The following is a 15,609-nucleotide window of genomic DNA, read 5'->3' as shown; positions in this document are numbered from 1 at the left end:
ATGAACACAACTACGGAATCAATTTGGATTTTCTACGGTTGAATCACAAGATAATTGGAGTTGAACTTAGGCTAGAGTTTCTTATTCTTCAATAATTTGGATGATAAATGATGGATATGAGGCTAAGTATATGTATATAATGACCAATTTTCGTCCATGAGGTGATAGAAAATGACCATATTGCCCTTAAAATTTAAGTAAATCCGAATCTGTCCATGGTGGACTGTTTTGATAGGCTAAAGTAAATCGACCATAACTCTTTGCTCCGATACTGGATTTGGGTGAAACCAATTGCATTAGAAAGAAGACTCTTAGGGCTTCTCATCGATATATAGCATCTCACACAGTTCTTTTTTTACAAGGAGTTATGATCGTTTAAAGTCGACCCAAAAATCTGTTTGGCTGCAGTACTTTTGTGTGCAGAAAATTTCTGCACATTTACTGTTCATTGCGTCCACCGTTTTCAAGTTTCGAACATGCTCGCTTATATCCGATACTCATCTGTTTTCAGAAATCTTTATATCGTTGGAAAGCTAACTCGATAAACTTCGCATAGAAACTTCGACGAGCAAATTCCGGTATAAATAAAGTCGATTCCTATACACATATAATCAAACTATACACTTGAAACCATCTCAAAATAATCAATACTCATACTTAAACTCATATATACCTAACTTATGATCAATACATTTACTCCAACACAAGTAACCATGGCTAATGCACGTAATTAAGTACGGGGTGTTACAAAATGTCTTAAATGACTTACAACAACTAATTAGAAGTGACATAGCAAAATTAGTTTAAAGAGAAAATGGTCTGTTACCCCCCCAACTTTTAGTCGAAATCCCAACTACACACTCAACCTTTTAATCTGACCTATTATTCCCCTGAACTTATTTTTACCGAATTTATTACCCCTCAGTTGCTGACGTGTCACTGGATGTGACTACACGCGCCCATAAGCGCGTCAGTTGACTTTTTTTCACTTTAAAATCATTATTTTTTTATTGTCACGTCATTATTTTTAATAATTATTATTTTTTCTTAATAAATATTGGCTTCTTCTTCTATTCTTCTTCTTCAATGGCTTCTTCTTCTCCTTCTTCTTCTTTTTCTTCTTCTTCTTCTATTCTTCTTCTATTCTTCTTCTTCAATGCATTCAATGGTGCAGCTTCAATGGTGAAATGCCGATGAACAGTGACGACGCCGGAAAATTCAAAATTCCGTTGACTTTTTTTTTTTTATGATGAATTTCACGTAATTCGATTCAACATTCGATTCAGCTTCACGTAATCAATGGCATTCGACTTTTTTGATTCAACATTCTCACATAATTCGAGTTCTTGGATGACATTGAAGAAGAAGAAGAAGGAGAAGAAGAAATGTCATTAATGAGTTCTCACTTGAACTAAGAACTTCGATTCAAAAAACTTGAAAAACATTAAGAACTTGAATTCTTGAATGAGGAAGATGATAAATTAATCTTGAATGCCATTGCTTAGTTCTTGGATACTATTGAAGAAGAAATGCCATTAAACCCGAATTAACTTGAAAAAATTTAAGAACTTGAATTCTTGAATGAGGAGATGATGAAGATGATAAATTAATCTTGAATGCCATTGATGAGTTCTTGGAGGCTATTGATGAAGAAATGCCATTGAAGAAGAAGAGTTGAAAAAAGAAGAAATGAAGAAGAAGAATTGAAGAAGAAGAAAGAAAAATAATAATTGCCATTGATGGGTTCTTGAGTGCCATTGAAGAAGAAGAAGAATTGAAGAAGAAGAAATAAAGAAGAAGAAAAAGAAGAAGAAAGAAAAATAATACTGTTAGATTATTATTTTTTTTAGAGTAAAAAAATAAAAAATGACGTGGCAATGGCGTGGCATGACGTAACGGCGCGTGCATCACACCATATTTGCAATGACTGGTTGTCAGTTTTGGTGGGTTTAATAATTCCACTTTAAAATAGTTCAGGGAGATAATAATTTCACTTTAAAATAGTTCAAGGGGATAATAGGTCACCTTTAAAAGTTGAGTGTGTAGTTAGGATTTGAGGTAAAGGTTGGGGGGGGGGGGGGTTAACAAACCACTTTCTCTTAGTTTAAATAATACTTTTGAAAAATTTAAGTGGACCTTATATAGGACGTCAAGTTAATTTAAAACATCAAGAGTTAATTTATCATTATATCTATTTTATTTTTATTAAATATTATTAATTTTTTAATACTTAAATGACTTATAATAATTAATTAGGGGTGATATTTAGAAGAACTATGGTTAAAGCAGCTGAAGCAAACATGTCATAAACGTCTATTTTACTTTTTTTTATTAAATATTATTAATTTTAATATATAAATAAATTATAATAATCAATTAGGAATGATATAATAAAATCACGATTTACTTTAAATATTTAGTTGCAATTAAATAAGATAATTTTTTATTTTGTCATGATTTATGTTGTACTGATAAAATTTTGAGAGTTGAGTAGAACTTTTATTTATTTTTTAAAAAAAGTAGTATAACTTGTTAATTATTATGATTTATAATAATTTTTACATAATTATCGAATAATATATTTACTCCTTGTGTCTCAATTTATGTGGCTTCAATACAATTTTGAGAGTCAACTAAAATTTTTATATATCTTTTAAATATTTTAAGTTGTTAATTATTATGATTTGCAGTACTTTTTCTTTTGTCTCAATTTATATGGCATTTCTAAAATAATAAGAGTTAATAAATTTTTTATATGTCTTTTAAATATTTTATGTTATTAATTATTGTGATTTGTGGTAACAAATCAGTTTTGAACCTGATATACAGTTAAATAAATGAAAAATTTTTACTTTCAATATGTAGTTATAGTTAATTAATAGAATATATTAAATATTTAAACTATTATGATGAAATAATCTTTTGTCTCAATTTATATGACATTGCTAAAATAATGAGAGTCAATAAAAATTCTATATATCTTTTAAATATTTTAAGTTATTAATTATTGTAAATTGTGGTAACAAATTAGTTTTGAACATGATAGACAATTAAATAAATGAAATTTTTTTTACTTTCAATATGTAGTTATAGTTAACTAATAGAATATATTAAATCTTTAAACCATTATGATGAAATAATGAAATTATTATATATTGGGGCATGATATATAACTAAGTGGAAGTAGATGGATGTATTAGATGAGGTGGTCGAAACTACCTCTTCTAAGTCAATTAAAATAATAAAATTGATTTACTTTAAATATTTAGTTGCAATTAAATAAGATAATTTTTTATTTTACCATGATTTATATTGTCTCGATAAAATTTTGAGAGTTGAATAGAACTTTTATCTATCTTTAAAAATTAGTTTAACTTGATAATTATTGTGATTTATAATAATTTTTATGTAATTATCGAATAACATATTTACTCCTTGTGTCCCAATTTATGTGGCTTCGATATAATTTTTAGAATCAACTAAAATTTTTATATATCTTTTAAATATTTTAAGTTGTTAATTATTATGATTTGCAGTACTTTTTCTTTTGTCTCAATTTATATGGCATTTCTAAAATAATAAGAGTTAATAAATTTTTTATATGTCTTTTAAATATTTTATGTTATTAATTATTGTGATTTGTGGTAACAAATCAGTTTTGAACCTGATATACAGTTAAATAAATGAAAAATTTTTACTTTCAATATGTAGTTATAGTTAATTAATAGAATATATTAAATATTTAAACTATTATGATGAAATAATCTTTTGTCTCAATTTATATGACATTGCTAAAATAATGAGAGTCAATAAAAATTCTATATATCTTTTAAATATTTTAAGTTATTAATTATTGTAAATTGTGGTAACAAATTAGTTTTGAACATGATAGACAATTAAATAAATGAAATTTTTTTTACTTTCAATATGTAGTTATAGTTAACTAATAGAATATATTAAATATTTAAACCATTATGATGAAATAATGAAATTATTATATATTGGGGCATGATATATAACTAAGTGGAAGTAGATGGATGTATTAGATGAGGTGGTCGAAACTACCTCTTCCAAGTCAATTAAAATAATAAAATTGATTTACTTTAAATATTTAGTTGCAATTAAATAAGATAATTTTTTATTTTGCCATGATTTATATTGTCTCGATAAAATTTTGAGAGTTTAATAGAACTTTTATCTATTTTTAAAAAATTAGTTTGACTTGATAATTATTGTGATTTATAATAATTTTTATGTAATTATCGAATAATATATTTACTCCTTGTGTCCCAATTTATGTGGCTTCGATACAATTTTTAGAATCAACTAAATTTTTTATATATCTTTTAAATATTTTAAGTTGTTAATTATTATGATTTGCAGTACTTTTTCTTTTGTCTCAATTTATGTGGCATTTCTAAAATAATAAGAGTCAATAAAATTTCTATATGTCTTTTAAATATTTTAAGTTATTAATTATTGTGAATTGTGGTAACAAATTAGTTTTGAACATGATAGACAATTAAATAAATGTAAAAATTTTACTTTCAATATGTAGTTATAGTTAATTAATAGAATATATTAAATATTTAAACAATTATGATGAAATAATCTTCTGTCTCAATTTATGTGGCATTGCTAAAATAATGAGAGTCAATAAAAATTTTATATGTATTTTAAATATTTTAAGTTATTAATTATTGTGATTTGTGGTAACAAATTAGTTTTGAAAATGATAGACAACTAAATAAATGAAAAAATTTTACTTTCAATATGTAGTTATAGTTAATTAATAGAATATATTAAATATTTAAACCATTATGTTGAAATAATCTTTTGTCTCAATTTATGTGGCATTGCTAAAATAATGCGAGTCAATAAAATTTCTATATGTCTTTTAAACATTTTAAGTTATTAATTATTGTGATTTGTGGTAACAAATTTGTTTTCTTTCAATATGTAGTTATGGTTAATTAATAGAATATATTAAATATTTAAACCATTATGATGAAATAACGAAATTATTATATATTGGGGCATGATATATAATTAAGTGAAAGTAGATGGATGTTTTGGTAATTAGATGACAACCACCTCTTCTAAGTCAATTAAAATAATAAAATTGATTTACTTTAAATATTTAGTTGCAATTAAATAAGATAATTTTTTATTTTGTCATGATTTATGTTGCACCAATAAAATTTGAGAGTTGAATAGAACATTTATCTATTTTTTAAAAAGTAGTTTAACTTGTTAATTATTGTGATCTATAATAATTTTTACGTAATTATCGAATAATATATTTACTCCTTGTATCCCAATTTATGTGGCTTTGATACAATTTTGAGAGTCAAGTAATAATTTTATATTTCTTTAAATATTTTAAGTTGTTAATTATTATGATTTGCAGTACTTTTTCTTTTGTCTCAATTTATATGACATTACTAAAATAATGAGAGTCTATAAAATTTCTGTATGTCTTTTAAATTTTTTAAGTTATTAATTATTGTGATTTGTGGTAACAAATTAGTTTTGAACATGATAGACAATTAAATAAATGAAATTTTTTTTCTTTCAATATGTAGTTATAGTTAACTAATAGAATATATTATATATTTAAACTATTATGATGAAATAATCTTTTGTCTCAATTTATGTGGCATTGCTAAAATAATGAGAGTCAATAAAATTTTTATATGTCTTTTAAATATTTTAAGTTATTAATTATTGTGATTTGTGGTAACAAATTAGTTTTGAACATGATAGACAATTAAATAAATGAAAATTTTTTGCTTTCAATATGTAGTTATAGTTAATTAATAGAATATATTAAATATTTAAACCATTATAATGAAATAATGAAATTATTATATATTAGGGCATGATATATAATTAAGTGGAAGTAAATGGATGTTTTGGTAATTAGATGAGGTGGTCGAAACCACCTCTTCTATATAATACAAATATATATATATATATATATATATATATATGAGTTTCAGTCAATTTAAATACGTGTCACGCTCAGTAAAGTCCATTAATGAGAAAATATTGGCAAAATGCATTATTTTTGTCGAAACTTTATATTTGTTAATATATATTAATTATTAATTTAGAAATTAATAAGTTAAAAAAATTAAAATTTAAAATTATAAACTTCAAATATTGTATTTGTCTTCATATCCAAAATAAAGGATGATTTCAATCTTTTTTATAAAAAGAGAAAGTTTAACTATAATCATGGATTAGTCTCCCTATCTAAAATTAATCACCACAATTGTTTTTTTCAATCAAGTAGGAGATACGTAATTATGAAATTACCTTTAAATATGGGATCATTAGACCCCTATGATATCACTAAATCAAAATGATCACTAAATCAAAATGATCTTTAGCTATAATTAATTAATAGTAATCGTTTAATTGGTGTTAAATATATTTTTTATAGCATTTACTAGTGATAATTACATTTAGCTCTCTTTGTAAATGTCCCCAATACCTATAACGGCATTGAATTCAATGACAATTAATTAATGCCGGCAAAATTTTTATCACTCTTTGTTAAAATGTATATTTATTGCGACTAAAAGGTTGTTTTGTTGTAGTGTATATGGATGCCAGTAAGCTAATATGTATTAACTTGAGGTCATTATATAAACTCATAAATTCAATTTTTGGTTTTATATATGTTGGAGGTGGAGAAAAGATATGAAGCCGATGATGGATCTAGAATTTTCTTACATTAATAATTTATTTATAATTACAAGATTTAGACCAAAGTAACTAGATTCGATCGAGCTCGTAAGCTATGTCTAGTTTCGTACTTATATAGAGAATAGTTTAGCTGTACGTGCCTCACTCATGTAACTTTTGATTATTTAAAATTAAACGATTTTATCTATCACGAAGGTTTTTAATGAAGTACAAAAAGTTTAAAACAAATATTTTAACGTAAGCACATATATATATGAAAAAAATAATTATGTTGTTAGATTCGAATATACGAGAATATCAAACCTAGAAATCAAAATTCACAAACAAAACAGATGTAATAATGCATGGTGTGTTAAACTTAAAATCACTCTCTTAGCTAAAGAAAAAATAATAAGCCACGACAACCAATAGAAAAGGAAAAACAACTCAAAAAAGAGAGAGAGAATAACATACTAACCTAGCGGATGACAATAACAATGGTTGAAGAAAATACAAAATACAAGCGTGAGATGGGATAATATATATTAATATAAAACTATGTTGAAAATTAAACCTAGTCTTAATTTAAGAAGAAAAACTTACCATATTTTAAAGTCCTAATCCATTACCATATTTTAAAATCCTAACCCATATATTCTAGGATTTAAAATTATATATATAATTAAATAATAATTAGAGAAAAAAAAATGAAAAGATGATTTTGTCTATTATAAAGTGTTTTGATGAAGGGCAAAAAGTTCAAATCACTTTTTTATGGGCCTTTTCACTTTTAATATATTATATATTATAGATATAGATATAAATATAGATAAATATAGATATAGAAATAGATTATAAATTTTAGATATAGATTTCATACTCTAGCATAAGGATATAGTCGTCTTTAGTACGATATATTTTACTCAACAAAGTGAAACTCGCCAACACAAATCTAAAAATTAATTAGATATCAAAATAGATATCAAATATCGAATGAAAAAAAAAATATAAAGTTTGAAAGGAGAAAAAAGAAATAGTCACTATAATATTGTTGAATTAAATTGATATTTCCTCATAAGCGCTGGTCAATTGGTCATTTGGGGGTTGGTGAGTCCACCAAAGTTTCTATAAATTTATTCAAATATATTTAACCTCACATAATACTATATTCATAAATAAAATAATGGCTAAAAAAGTAAACAAATTTTAAAGTGCATTATCCATAAGCTTTTATGACATGGACATCATAATTGTTTTTTATTTTTACTTTATAAATCCTTTTTTCCTCTGAGAATGACACATCATTTGATTTAATTTTTAGTTTCTTAAAATATGTATTTGGCCCCATTATAGGAGTATAAAATATGTTACTAATTTAGATTGTTTGTTTACAATTATATATACTACATCAATATTATAAAGCAGTACCAACTTAACATAACACATAAAAAATTTAAATAGTAAAAATCTACTAATGTTTACTATTGTTAGGTAGGGGTGTTCAAAGTGAGATTGAAAAATGGGAAAATTTTTCATTTCCACATTTTAACTATACGTGAAAAGGTTGAGACACACTTAAATTTTAGAAGGGTTTTATTACTCCTAAACTAATAAAAATCATATTTTTGACAATCTTAATGCCTACGTGGTATATACGTGACACACACGTGCGCCTACGTGGATCCTTCAGTGTGTTGTGCCACGTAGGCAATAAAGTTGTCAAGATAATTTTAATTAGTTCGGGGGTAATAGAATCCTCGTAAAGTTCGGGTGTGTCTCAACCTTTTTGCATATAGTTTAAGGTGGAAATAAAACAATTTCTCTTGAAAAATCGATCCAAATGGATAAATTAAATCAAATCGACTTATTTGGAGTCACAAAGGACTTTTATTTTTTTTTAATTTTTTTTTGGAAATTTTAATTATATAATTACATAAACGTCGTTAATTTTAACGTTTGGTGAACTCAAAGGGGATATTTCCAAGTAGGCCTTTTGATTAATTGCCATTTGGACAATTGGTGGTTGGTAGGTCAACAAAAATCCTCTATAAATTCACTTTAATTTCATAAACTCCTTAGAGGACTTTCAAATATTTTTGAACCCTCTATTATATCAGAAAAAACACAAAAATCCAACTTTCAAAATTTTCTCAAGAAAAAAAAAATATTTAAGGCAATTTCAATGGCTTCTTCTTTTAATTCTTTAATTTGTATAATTATTTTGTTGATTGCGTCAATTGGACATGTTATTGCATGTTATGAGTCGATAATTAGCTTTGGCGATTCGTTAGCCGATACTGGAAATTTAATTCGACTCTCGAAATCTAATGAGTATCATGTTGCTTCCTCGGTCCTCCCTTATGGTGAAACCTTCTTTCATCACCCTACCGGCCGATTCTCCGATGGTCGTCTTGTTATCGATTTCATTGGTACGTATAAATTACATTTTCAGCTTTTGTATTTTTTAGCTGACTTGATAGTACTATTCATATATTTGTATGTGAAATATATACACTTCCCTCTGGGCAGGGGCGGAGCCAGCCTTCTGTTTGAGGGTTCGGCCGAACTCTCCTTCGACGGAAAAATATACTATTTATACATGATTAAAATTATTTTTTATGTGGTTACAGTAGGTGTTGAACCCCCTTCGATTAAGTTTTCTTTGAATATAGAACCCCCTTAGTTGAAATCCTAAGTTTTCTTTGAATATGCAATCCCCTTCGTTGAAATCCTGGCTCCGCCTCGAGAACCTTATAGGTTAAATCCATCAAGTTCGAATATTGATCATCCTATGAATGTATATAATCAGGGTCGGCTATACCATAAAGCCGCTAAAGCAATGGCTTGGGGCTCCAACTTTTTTGGAGCTCCCATTTTAAGTTAGAAGATAGTTCACAGTTGTAGTATATCACACACAAATTGTAACGATAATATCTATGTGATTCTAAAATATTTTTACTAACTGACAAAAAATTGTACTTAAGATGCATGTACGTCGCACGATATGCACGCACGCCATGCAAGGTGCCCACAAAAGCTAATTTTATTGAATATATCTGAACTTTTTATTAAGAGTTGGCTTTAGACCACCAAATTTATTGAGCCGCCCTTGTATATACTCCATCTTTAGCAAAACAAGTATAAATGCGTTATTCAGTGACGCAGTCAGAATTCTCATTGAGGTGGTTCAGAAGTAAACATACGAACTAGCCATAGGGGTTCAACATCTCCTATATATGACATAATATTTTTAACCACATAAAAATAGTATGATAATTTTCTGTCGCAGGAGGTTCGGATGAACCCCTTGCATGAAAGGTGGCTCCGTCCCCTGAGTGCGTATACATTATTTCCGTTTCAATTTATGTTACACTGTTTGATCGAACACTAAATTAAGAAAAAAAAAAAGACTTCTGAAACTTGTGATCTTTGCAGCGGAGAGTATGAGATTCCCACTTGTGCCACCATATGCTAGTTTTATGAAAAATATGTCAAATGGAAGATTATCAAATTCAATAGGAGGAGTGAATTTTGCAGTAGCAGGAGCAACAGCTGTGGATATTTCATATTTAGAGAAAAGAGGAATAAAGAATCCTGCAACTAATGTTTCATTAGGCAGACAATTGGAATGGTTCAAACAAATTTTGCCAATTTTGTGCAAGTCACCATCAAGTAAGTCCTACTTTTCTTTATTAATTAATTAATAGACTTTTTTTTTATTGAGTTATTTATTTCTACTTTTCTATGTTTGTGGCATACCACCAAAGCGGACTAAGCATCACAGAAGATGATAGTATTGTCATTTTCATCACTAAGGGTGTGGTTGAAATAATCAGGGGCGGAGCCAGTACTTTGATAGGGGTTCATTTGAATCCTCTTCGATGAAAAAATATATCATTTATATCTGATTAAAATTAGATTTTATATATTTATAGTAGGTGTTGAATCCCCTTCGATTGAATTTTCTTCAAATATTAACCCCCCTTTAATTGAAATCCTGGCTCTGCCTCTTCGTTGAGTGAATAATATTTCTCCGTCCTTAGTAAGAAGTTTCAGGTTCGAGCTTCAGATACAGTAAAAATCTCGATAGAGAGGGCTTCACCCTTAAAGGGATCAAATACCATAGAGGATGATATGTGATTTTCACCACCAAAGTGGTGGTGGAATGAACTGAATTTTTTCGTCTTAAGAAGAGGTTTCAGGTTCGAGCTCTAGAAACGAAAAAATATTCTGATAGGAAGCGCTTCTTCTCCTCTTAAATGGACCAAGCATCATAGTCAGAAGCGGAGCCAGGGTTTCTACTGAGGGGGTTCAAAATTTAGAGAAAAAAACTCACCGAAAGAAGTTCAACATCTTCAAATTATACATAAAATTCATTTTAATCATGTATTAATAATATAATTTTTCGTCAAAAGTACTGGTAACCCCTTTTACTTAGCTGGCTCCGCCTCTTGCTATAGAAGATATGTCATTTTCACTAACCATGACCAAGGATAGGGTTGGGTGAACATGATTTCTTCACCTTTAAATAGAGGTTCAGATTTGATCATCGAATGCAGATTTTTTTTTTTGATAGGGAGCGTTTCCACTTTAACTGGATCCTACACTATAAAAGACAATATATGTCATTTTTCACGACCACGGGTATATATGGTGGGATGAACATCATTTTCTCACCCATTAATCAGGGGTTTTTAGTCTTAAAAAAAACTCCTGTTGGGAGGTTACCTCGTTAAATGGATCGTACATGTAAACTTAAATTAGTTAGAGCTCTAATAAAAATATCGAACATGAGGAAATTTTTTTTTTTAAAAAAAAGATGACATGTCATTTTCGTAACAAAAACGTAAAAAATACGAAAAAAAAAAGATATTCTAAGCAAGTTGGAAATATAAGATTAATATAACCTTAACTTAGGGAGTACTTATTAACATTGTTCATGTTAAGCAACCCAATTATCAAATGGACAGATAATTAACTCATATTCAAGATATCATATTAATATTAAACAACAATTTTCTTTTTTTTTTTTGGTACTCAAATTATTAATTAGTATTAGTAGCTTATTTTACACATTAGTCTAAGAACTTTTAATTGAAGATTAGACAAATTTAGTATTAATCTTAATCCCTCTTTAACGTGTATGCTACTTTTTATTTAACTTTACTTAATTCATTAAGTGTTTATATATACAATAATAAATAGAATACTTTTGACATTTGTAATCGTAATATTATTTGTAAGATTATAAAAATTTTGAAAATTTTAATCTTTGAATAGCCCATTCTTTTTTTGAATAGGGAAATGAAAAACCAATATTATTCTTTTTTTTTGGGAGGGTATTTTTTTTTCTTTTTGCAATTTGAGAGCATTTTAAGTATATAAATAAAATGAATTTAGATTTAACGTGATTGACATTCGATATACTACCCCACTCGAGCGCATAAAACTCATATAATATAATCGATCACATTCATAAAAATCATAATAACCACAAAAGCGATAGAAAATCATATTTATTTTCAAAAAAAACAATATGTTCAAAAGTCAATATCACCCTTTAAAACCACAAATTCAATAGTAGGACCAACTACTACAAATTTATAGCCTTCCATTTACTTAATTAGAAAAAGAATTAAGTTATTAAAAAGACTTGACAATAGGAGTAGTTGAGAAGTTAATTCAACTATAATTTCAAGCTTTTAAATAAAGTAATGTAAAGTGGTTACTCCATTGAAAAATTAAAGAAAAATAAAAGAGACTTTTAATGAAAAAAAGAAATTTAACAACACCAAGTTACTTAATTGATTCACTAGCAAATTCAGAATTTTAACTTTATCTATTTAGATTCGCACTTTATCACATCATATCTTAATCTAATTTATTAAGTTTAAAATCTGCTATTTATACCGAGTTAATTTATTCATTGAATTTGCATGAACTCGTTACTTCTCTATTGATCGATCTGCTCTGCATTGAGTATTTTATACACTGACTATATAAATATTTTATAAAGTCGATTCATTGATAAAATAATAATTAACCTGCTATATCGTAGATAAATTCTCAATAAAGTAATTTTTTTTTACATAATACAACTTAAAGTCTTGATTAAAAGGACAGGGTGATTAGTTTACAAAGCATACTATTTAGGATAAAGCCTTCCCTTCATCAACAACCACAAATAAAAATTTGATTGCATACTATTAGGATAAAGCCTTCCCTTCATCAACAACCACAAATAAAAATTAAATCAAATTTTTATCAACAAGAATAATTATATATTTGAGTCCTATTATAAAATGTAATTATTTGATTAGATATATTTGAGTCAAATAAATGTTTTGTTTGAAGAATTTTTTCAAACTACTACTACTTTTAAAAAAAAAATGTAAAATAAAAAATTACTTTTTTGGATTATTATATATATATATATATTTTGCTTCAAAGTATAAAATCATTATTATTCTCTAACTATTTAAAATATTAATCAGATTGCAAAGAATTTCTTGGAAATTCATTAGTTCTAATGGGGGAAATTGGAGGCAATGATTATAATCATCCATTTTCACAAGGAAAGACCGGGAAAGAAGTTCAGTCATTTGTACCTGACGTTATTATGGCTATCGGCGTAGCCATTAATGTAAGTACGAATTATTATTTTCATCAATTCATATATTACACTAAAAAAATGGAATTAGGAATTAATATTTTGCTAATTTATTGTTAATCATTACTAAATAGCTCCTCACTTAATATGATCTTTTTGATAATTCATTCTATATTTTAAATACCTTGTGTTATATTACCAAATCTTGATTTCTTTTATTACATAAATATAACTAATGTATTTTCTTGTAAAGGGTTTTTGTACGATAATATCAGAAAATCGCTAATTTTTTATGAACTAAATCTGTCGAAATTTGACTAGTCGGCGACGTTACCAACAATTTTTCTGTTGGAAATTCCTTATCGATGAGTCAAATTTCAGTCGGAAATTACGATTTTTCTAGTAATGCAAACGCCATGAATAATTTGCTAGGGGGTGAGCCAAATAAGGCTTAGCTGATCGTATCACTATCAAGAAACCTTAAACAACTATAACTTAACCTGATTTGACGGGCGGTTCATTTTTCGTCTACACATGCACCTTCACAAATAAATTCTTTGAAACTAAGATTACCGATAATTTTTTGTTATTTATCAATGAAATTTGTCTGTCGCTAATTTTTTTTTTAATATTTACAGGAATTAATTGAACTTGGTGCACAAACATTGATAGTACCTGGAAATTTACCAATTGGATGTTCAGCTTCCTATTTAACAATATTTAAAGATTCAAATAAAAATGAATATGATGATTCAACTGGTTGTATTAATTGGTTAAATGATTTTTCTGAATATCATAACCAATTACTTCAACAAGAAATTCATAGACTTAGAGAGATTCATCCACATGCCAATATTATTTATGCTGATTACTACAATGCCGCCATGCAAATTTACAAATCCCCCCAAAAATTTGGTAAGTCAAGTTTATTTAAATTTAACTTATATATTTTGACAGTATAAATTATTTTTGTAGTATCAATATATTTATAATTAACATATTAATACTGGAATTGGCGGTATTTCCAAGGGGTGAATCTATTGGAAAGCCGACCTAGATCGAGGATTTCAGTAGTTGAGAATGTATCAAAAACAATCACTATAAGAAAACACGTACATGTTCAATGGAAATGTCTGAGGGAGGTTCATCGGAAGCTTTCTCAGCATACCTTTTAAATTTCCGATGGACCTTCCTTACGATTTTTTGTTGAAAATTCACTGTGTTTTTAGTAGTGAATTTTCTATGAGATCAAATTTCTGATCGAGTTACAACAGAACGTCCATCTGAAATTCACATTTTTCCCAATAGTGCCTGTCAAATTTTCCAAGTTACTAATTCAGCTTACTATAGTCGGTTAACCATCACTAATTTTTTATATTATTTAACCTGTCAGTATATATAAGTTAAACGGCATTATTATTTCTATAAAAGTAAAACATCTTGTACACCCCCTGAATTATGTTGAATTTGTCATGATACACTCCAACTTCACGGAGGTCCCCCTAAATTAAATTTTTGCATTTTTTGTTAATTCTTTTAGCTGATGTGACACCTTTTTAGCTGACGTGATACCTTTGACGTGGACTTCATTTTTTGTAATAAAAGTGCCACGTCATTATTAAAGGGTGATAAAAATACACTAAAATGAACTTCAGAAGGTAATAGGACCCCTATAAAGTTGGAGTGTGTCGTAGCAACTTTAGCCATAATTCAAGGGTGTATTGGATGATTATCTCTTTCTATAACTTTATGAAAATAGCATCAATTTGGAAGTTCATTAATCACAACTTTTTTTCAATTTTTTTTTTTTTTTTTTTTTGTAGGTTTTACAAGCACTATTGTAGCATGTTGTGGAGGAGGGGGTCCATACAATTATGACTTAAATATAAAATGTGGTTCACCATCATCAAATGTTTGTGATAATCCTTCATCATATGTTAGTTGGGATGGTGTACATTTAACAGAGGCAGCATACAAATTAATAGCCAAAGGGTTATTACAAGGTCCATATACAATTCCTCAAATGAATGGAATTTGTAATTCATTTGATGGATTAAGTAATAAAGGAATATCAGATCAATAGTGTATTATAAAAGGGATCGTATCGTATATATAACTGTTCGATATTATAAAGATATTGTACAGTTATACGTGGTAGGTCTATCGATCAGTTGTGCATGCAACTTGGAATTGTAACATACACATTACCAACTTTTAGCTTTTATTTGAGTTGAGCCTTTGAGGGAAGTTAATTAGCACTATTAGCACAAGTTTGAAAGTAATTAATCATGTAGAGTTATGATCTT

The 15,609-nt window shown here is 27.3% G+C and overlaps 1 protein-coding gene across 1 annotated transcript; it reads left to right on the top strand.

Moving 5' to 3' along the window:
• The first annotated feature begins 8,773 nt into the window (after positions 1-8,773).
• Positions 8,774-15,550, top strand: LOC107868364 (GDSL esterase/lipase At1g28590). The gene is made up of 5 exons (XM_016715045.2): positions 8,774-9,122; positions 10,129-10,365; positions 13,188-13,336; positions 13,942-14,218; positions 15,127-15,550. Exons 1-5 carry the CDS (start codon positions 8,876-8,878, stop codon positions 15,384-15,386), a joined length of 1,170 nt encoding a protein of 389 aa, XP_016570531.2. The 5' UTR covers positions 8,774-8,875; the 3' UTR covers positions 15,387-15,550.
• Positions 15,551-15,609: the final 59 nt, after the last annotated feature.

The sequence above is a fragment of the Capsicum annuum genome, chromosome 4 (assembly GCF_002878395.1).
Source record: "Capsicum annuum cultivar UCD-10X-F1 chromosome 4, UCD10Xv1.1, whole genome shotgun sequence".
Taxonomy (NCBI): domain Eukaryota; kingdom Viridiplantae; phylum Streptophyta; class Magnoliopsida; order Solanales; family Solanaceae; genus Capsicum; species Capsicum annuum.
Note: the sequence above shows the minus strand (reverse complement) of the source record. Positions and strands in the feature narration are given on the sequence as shown.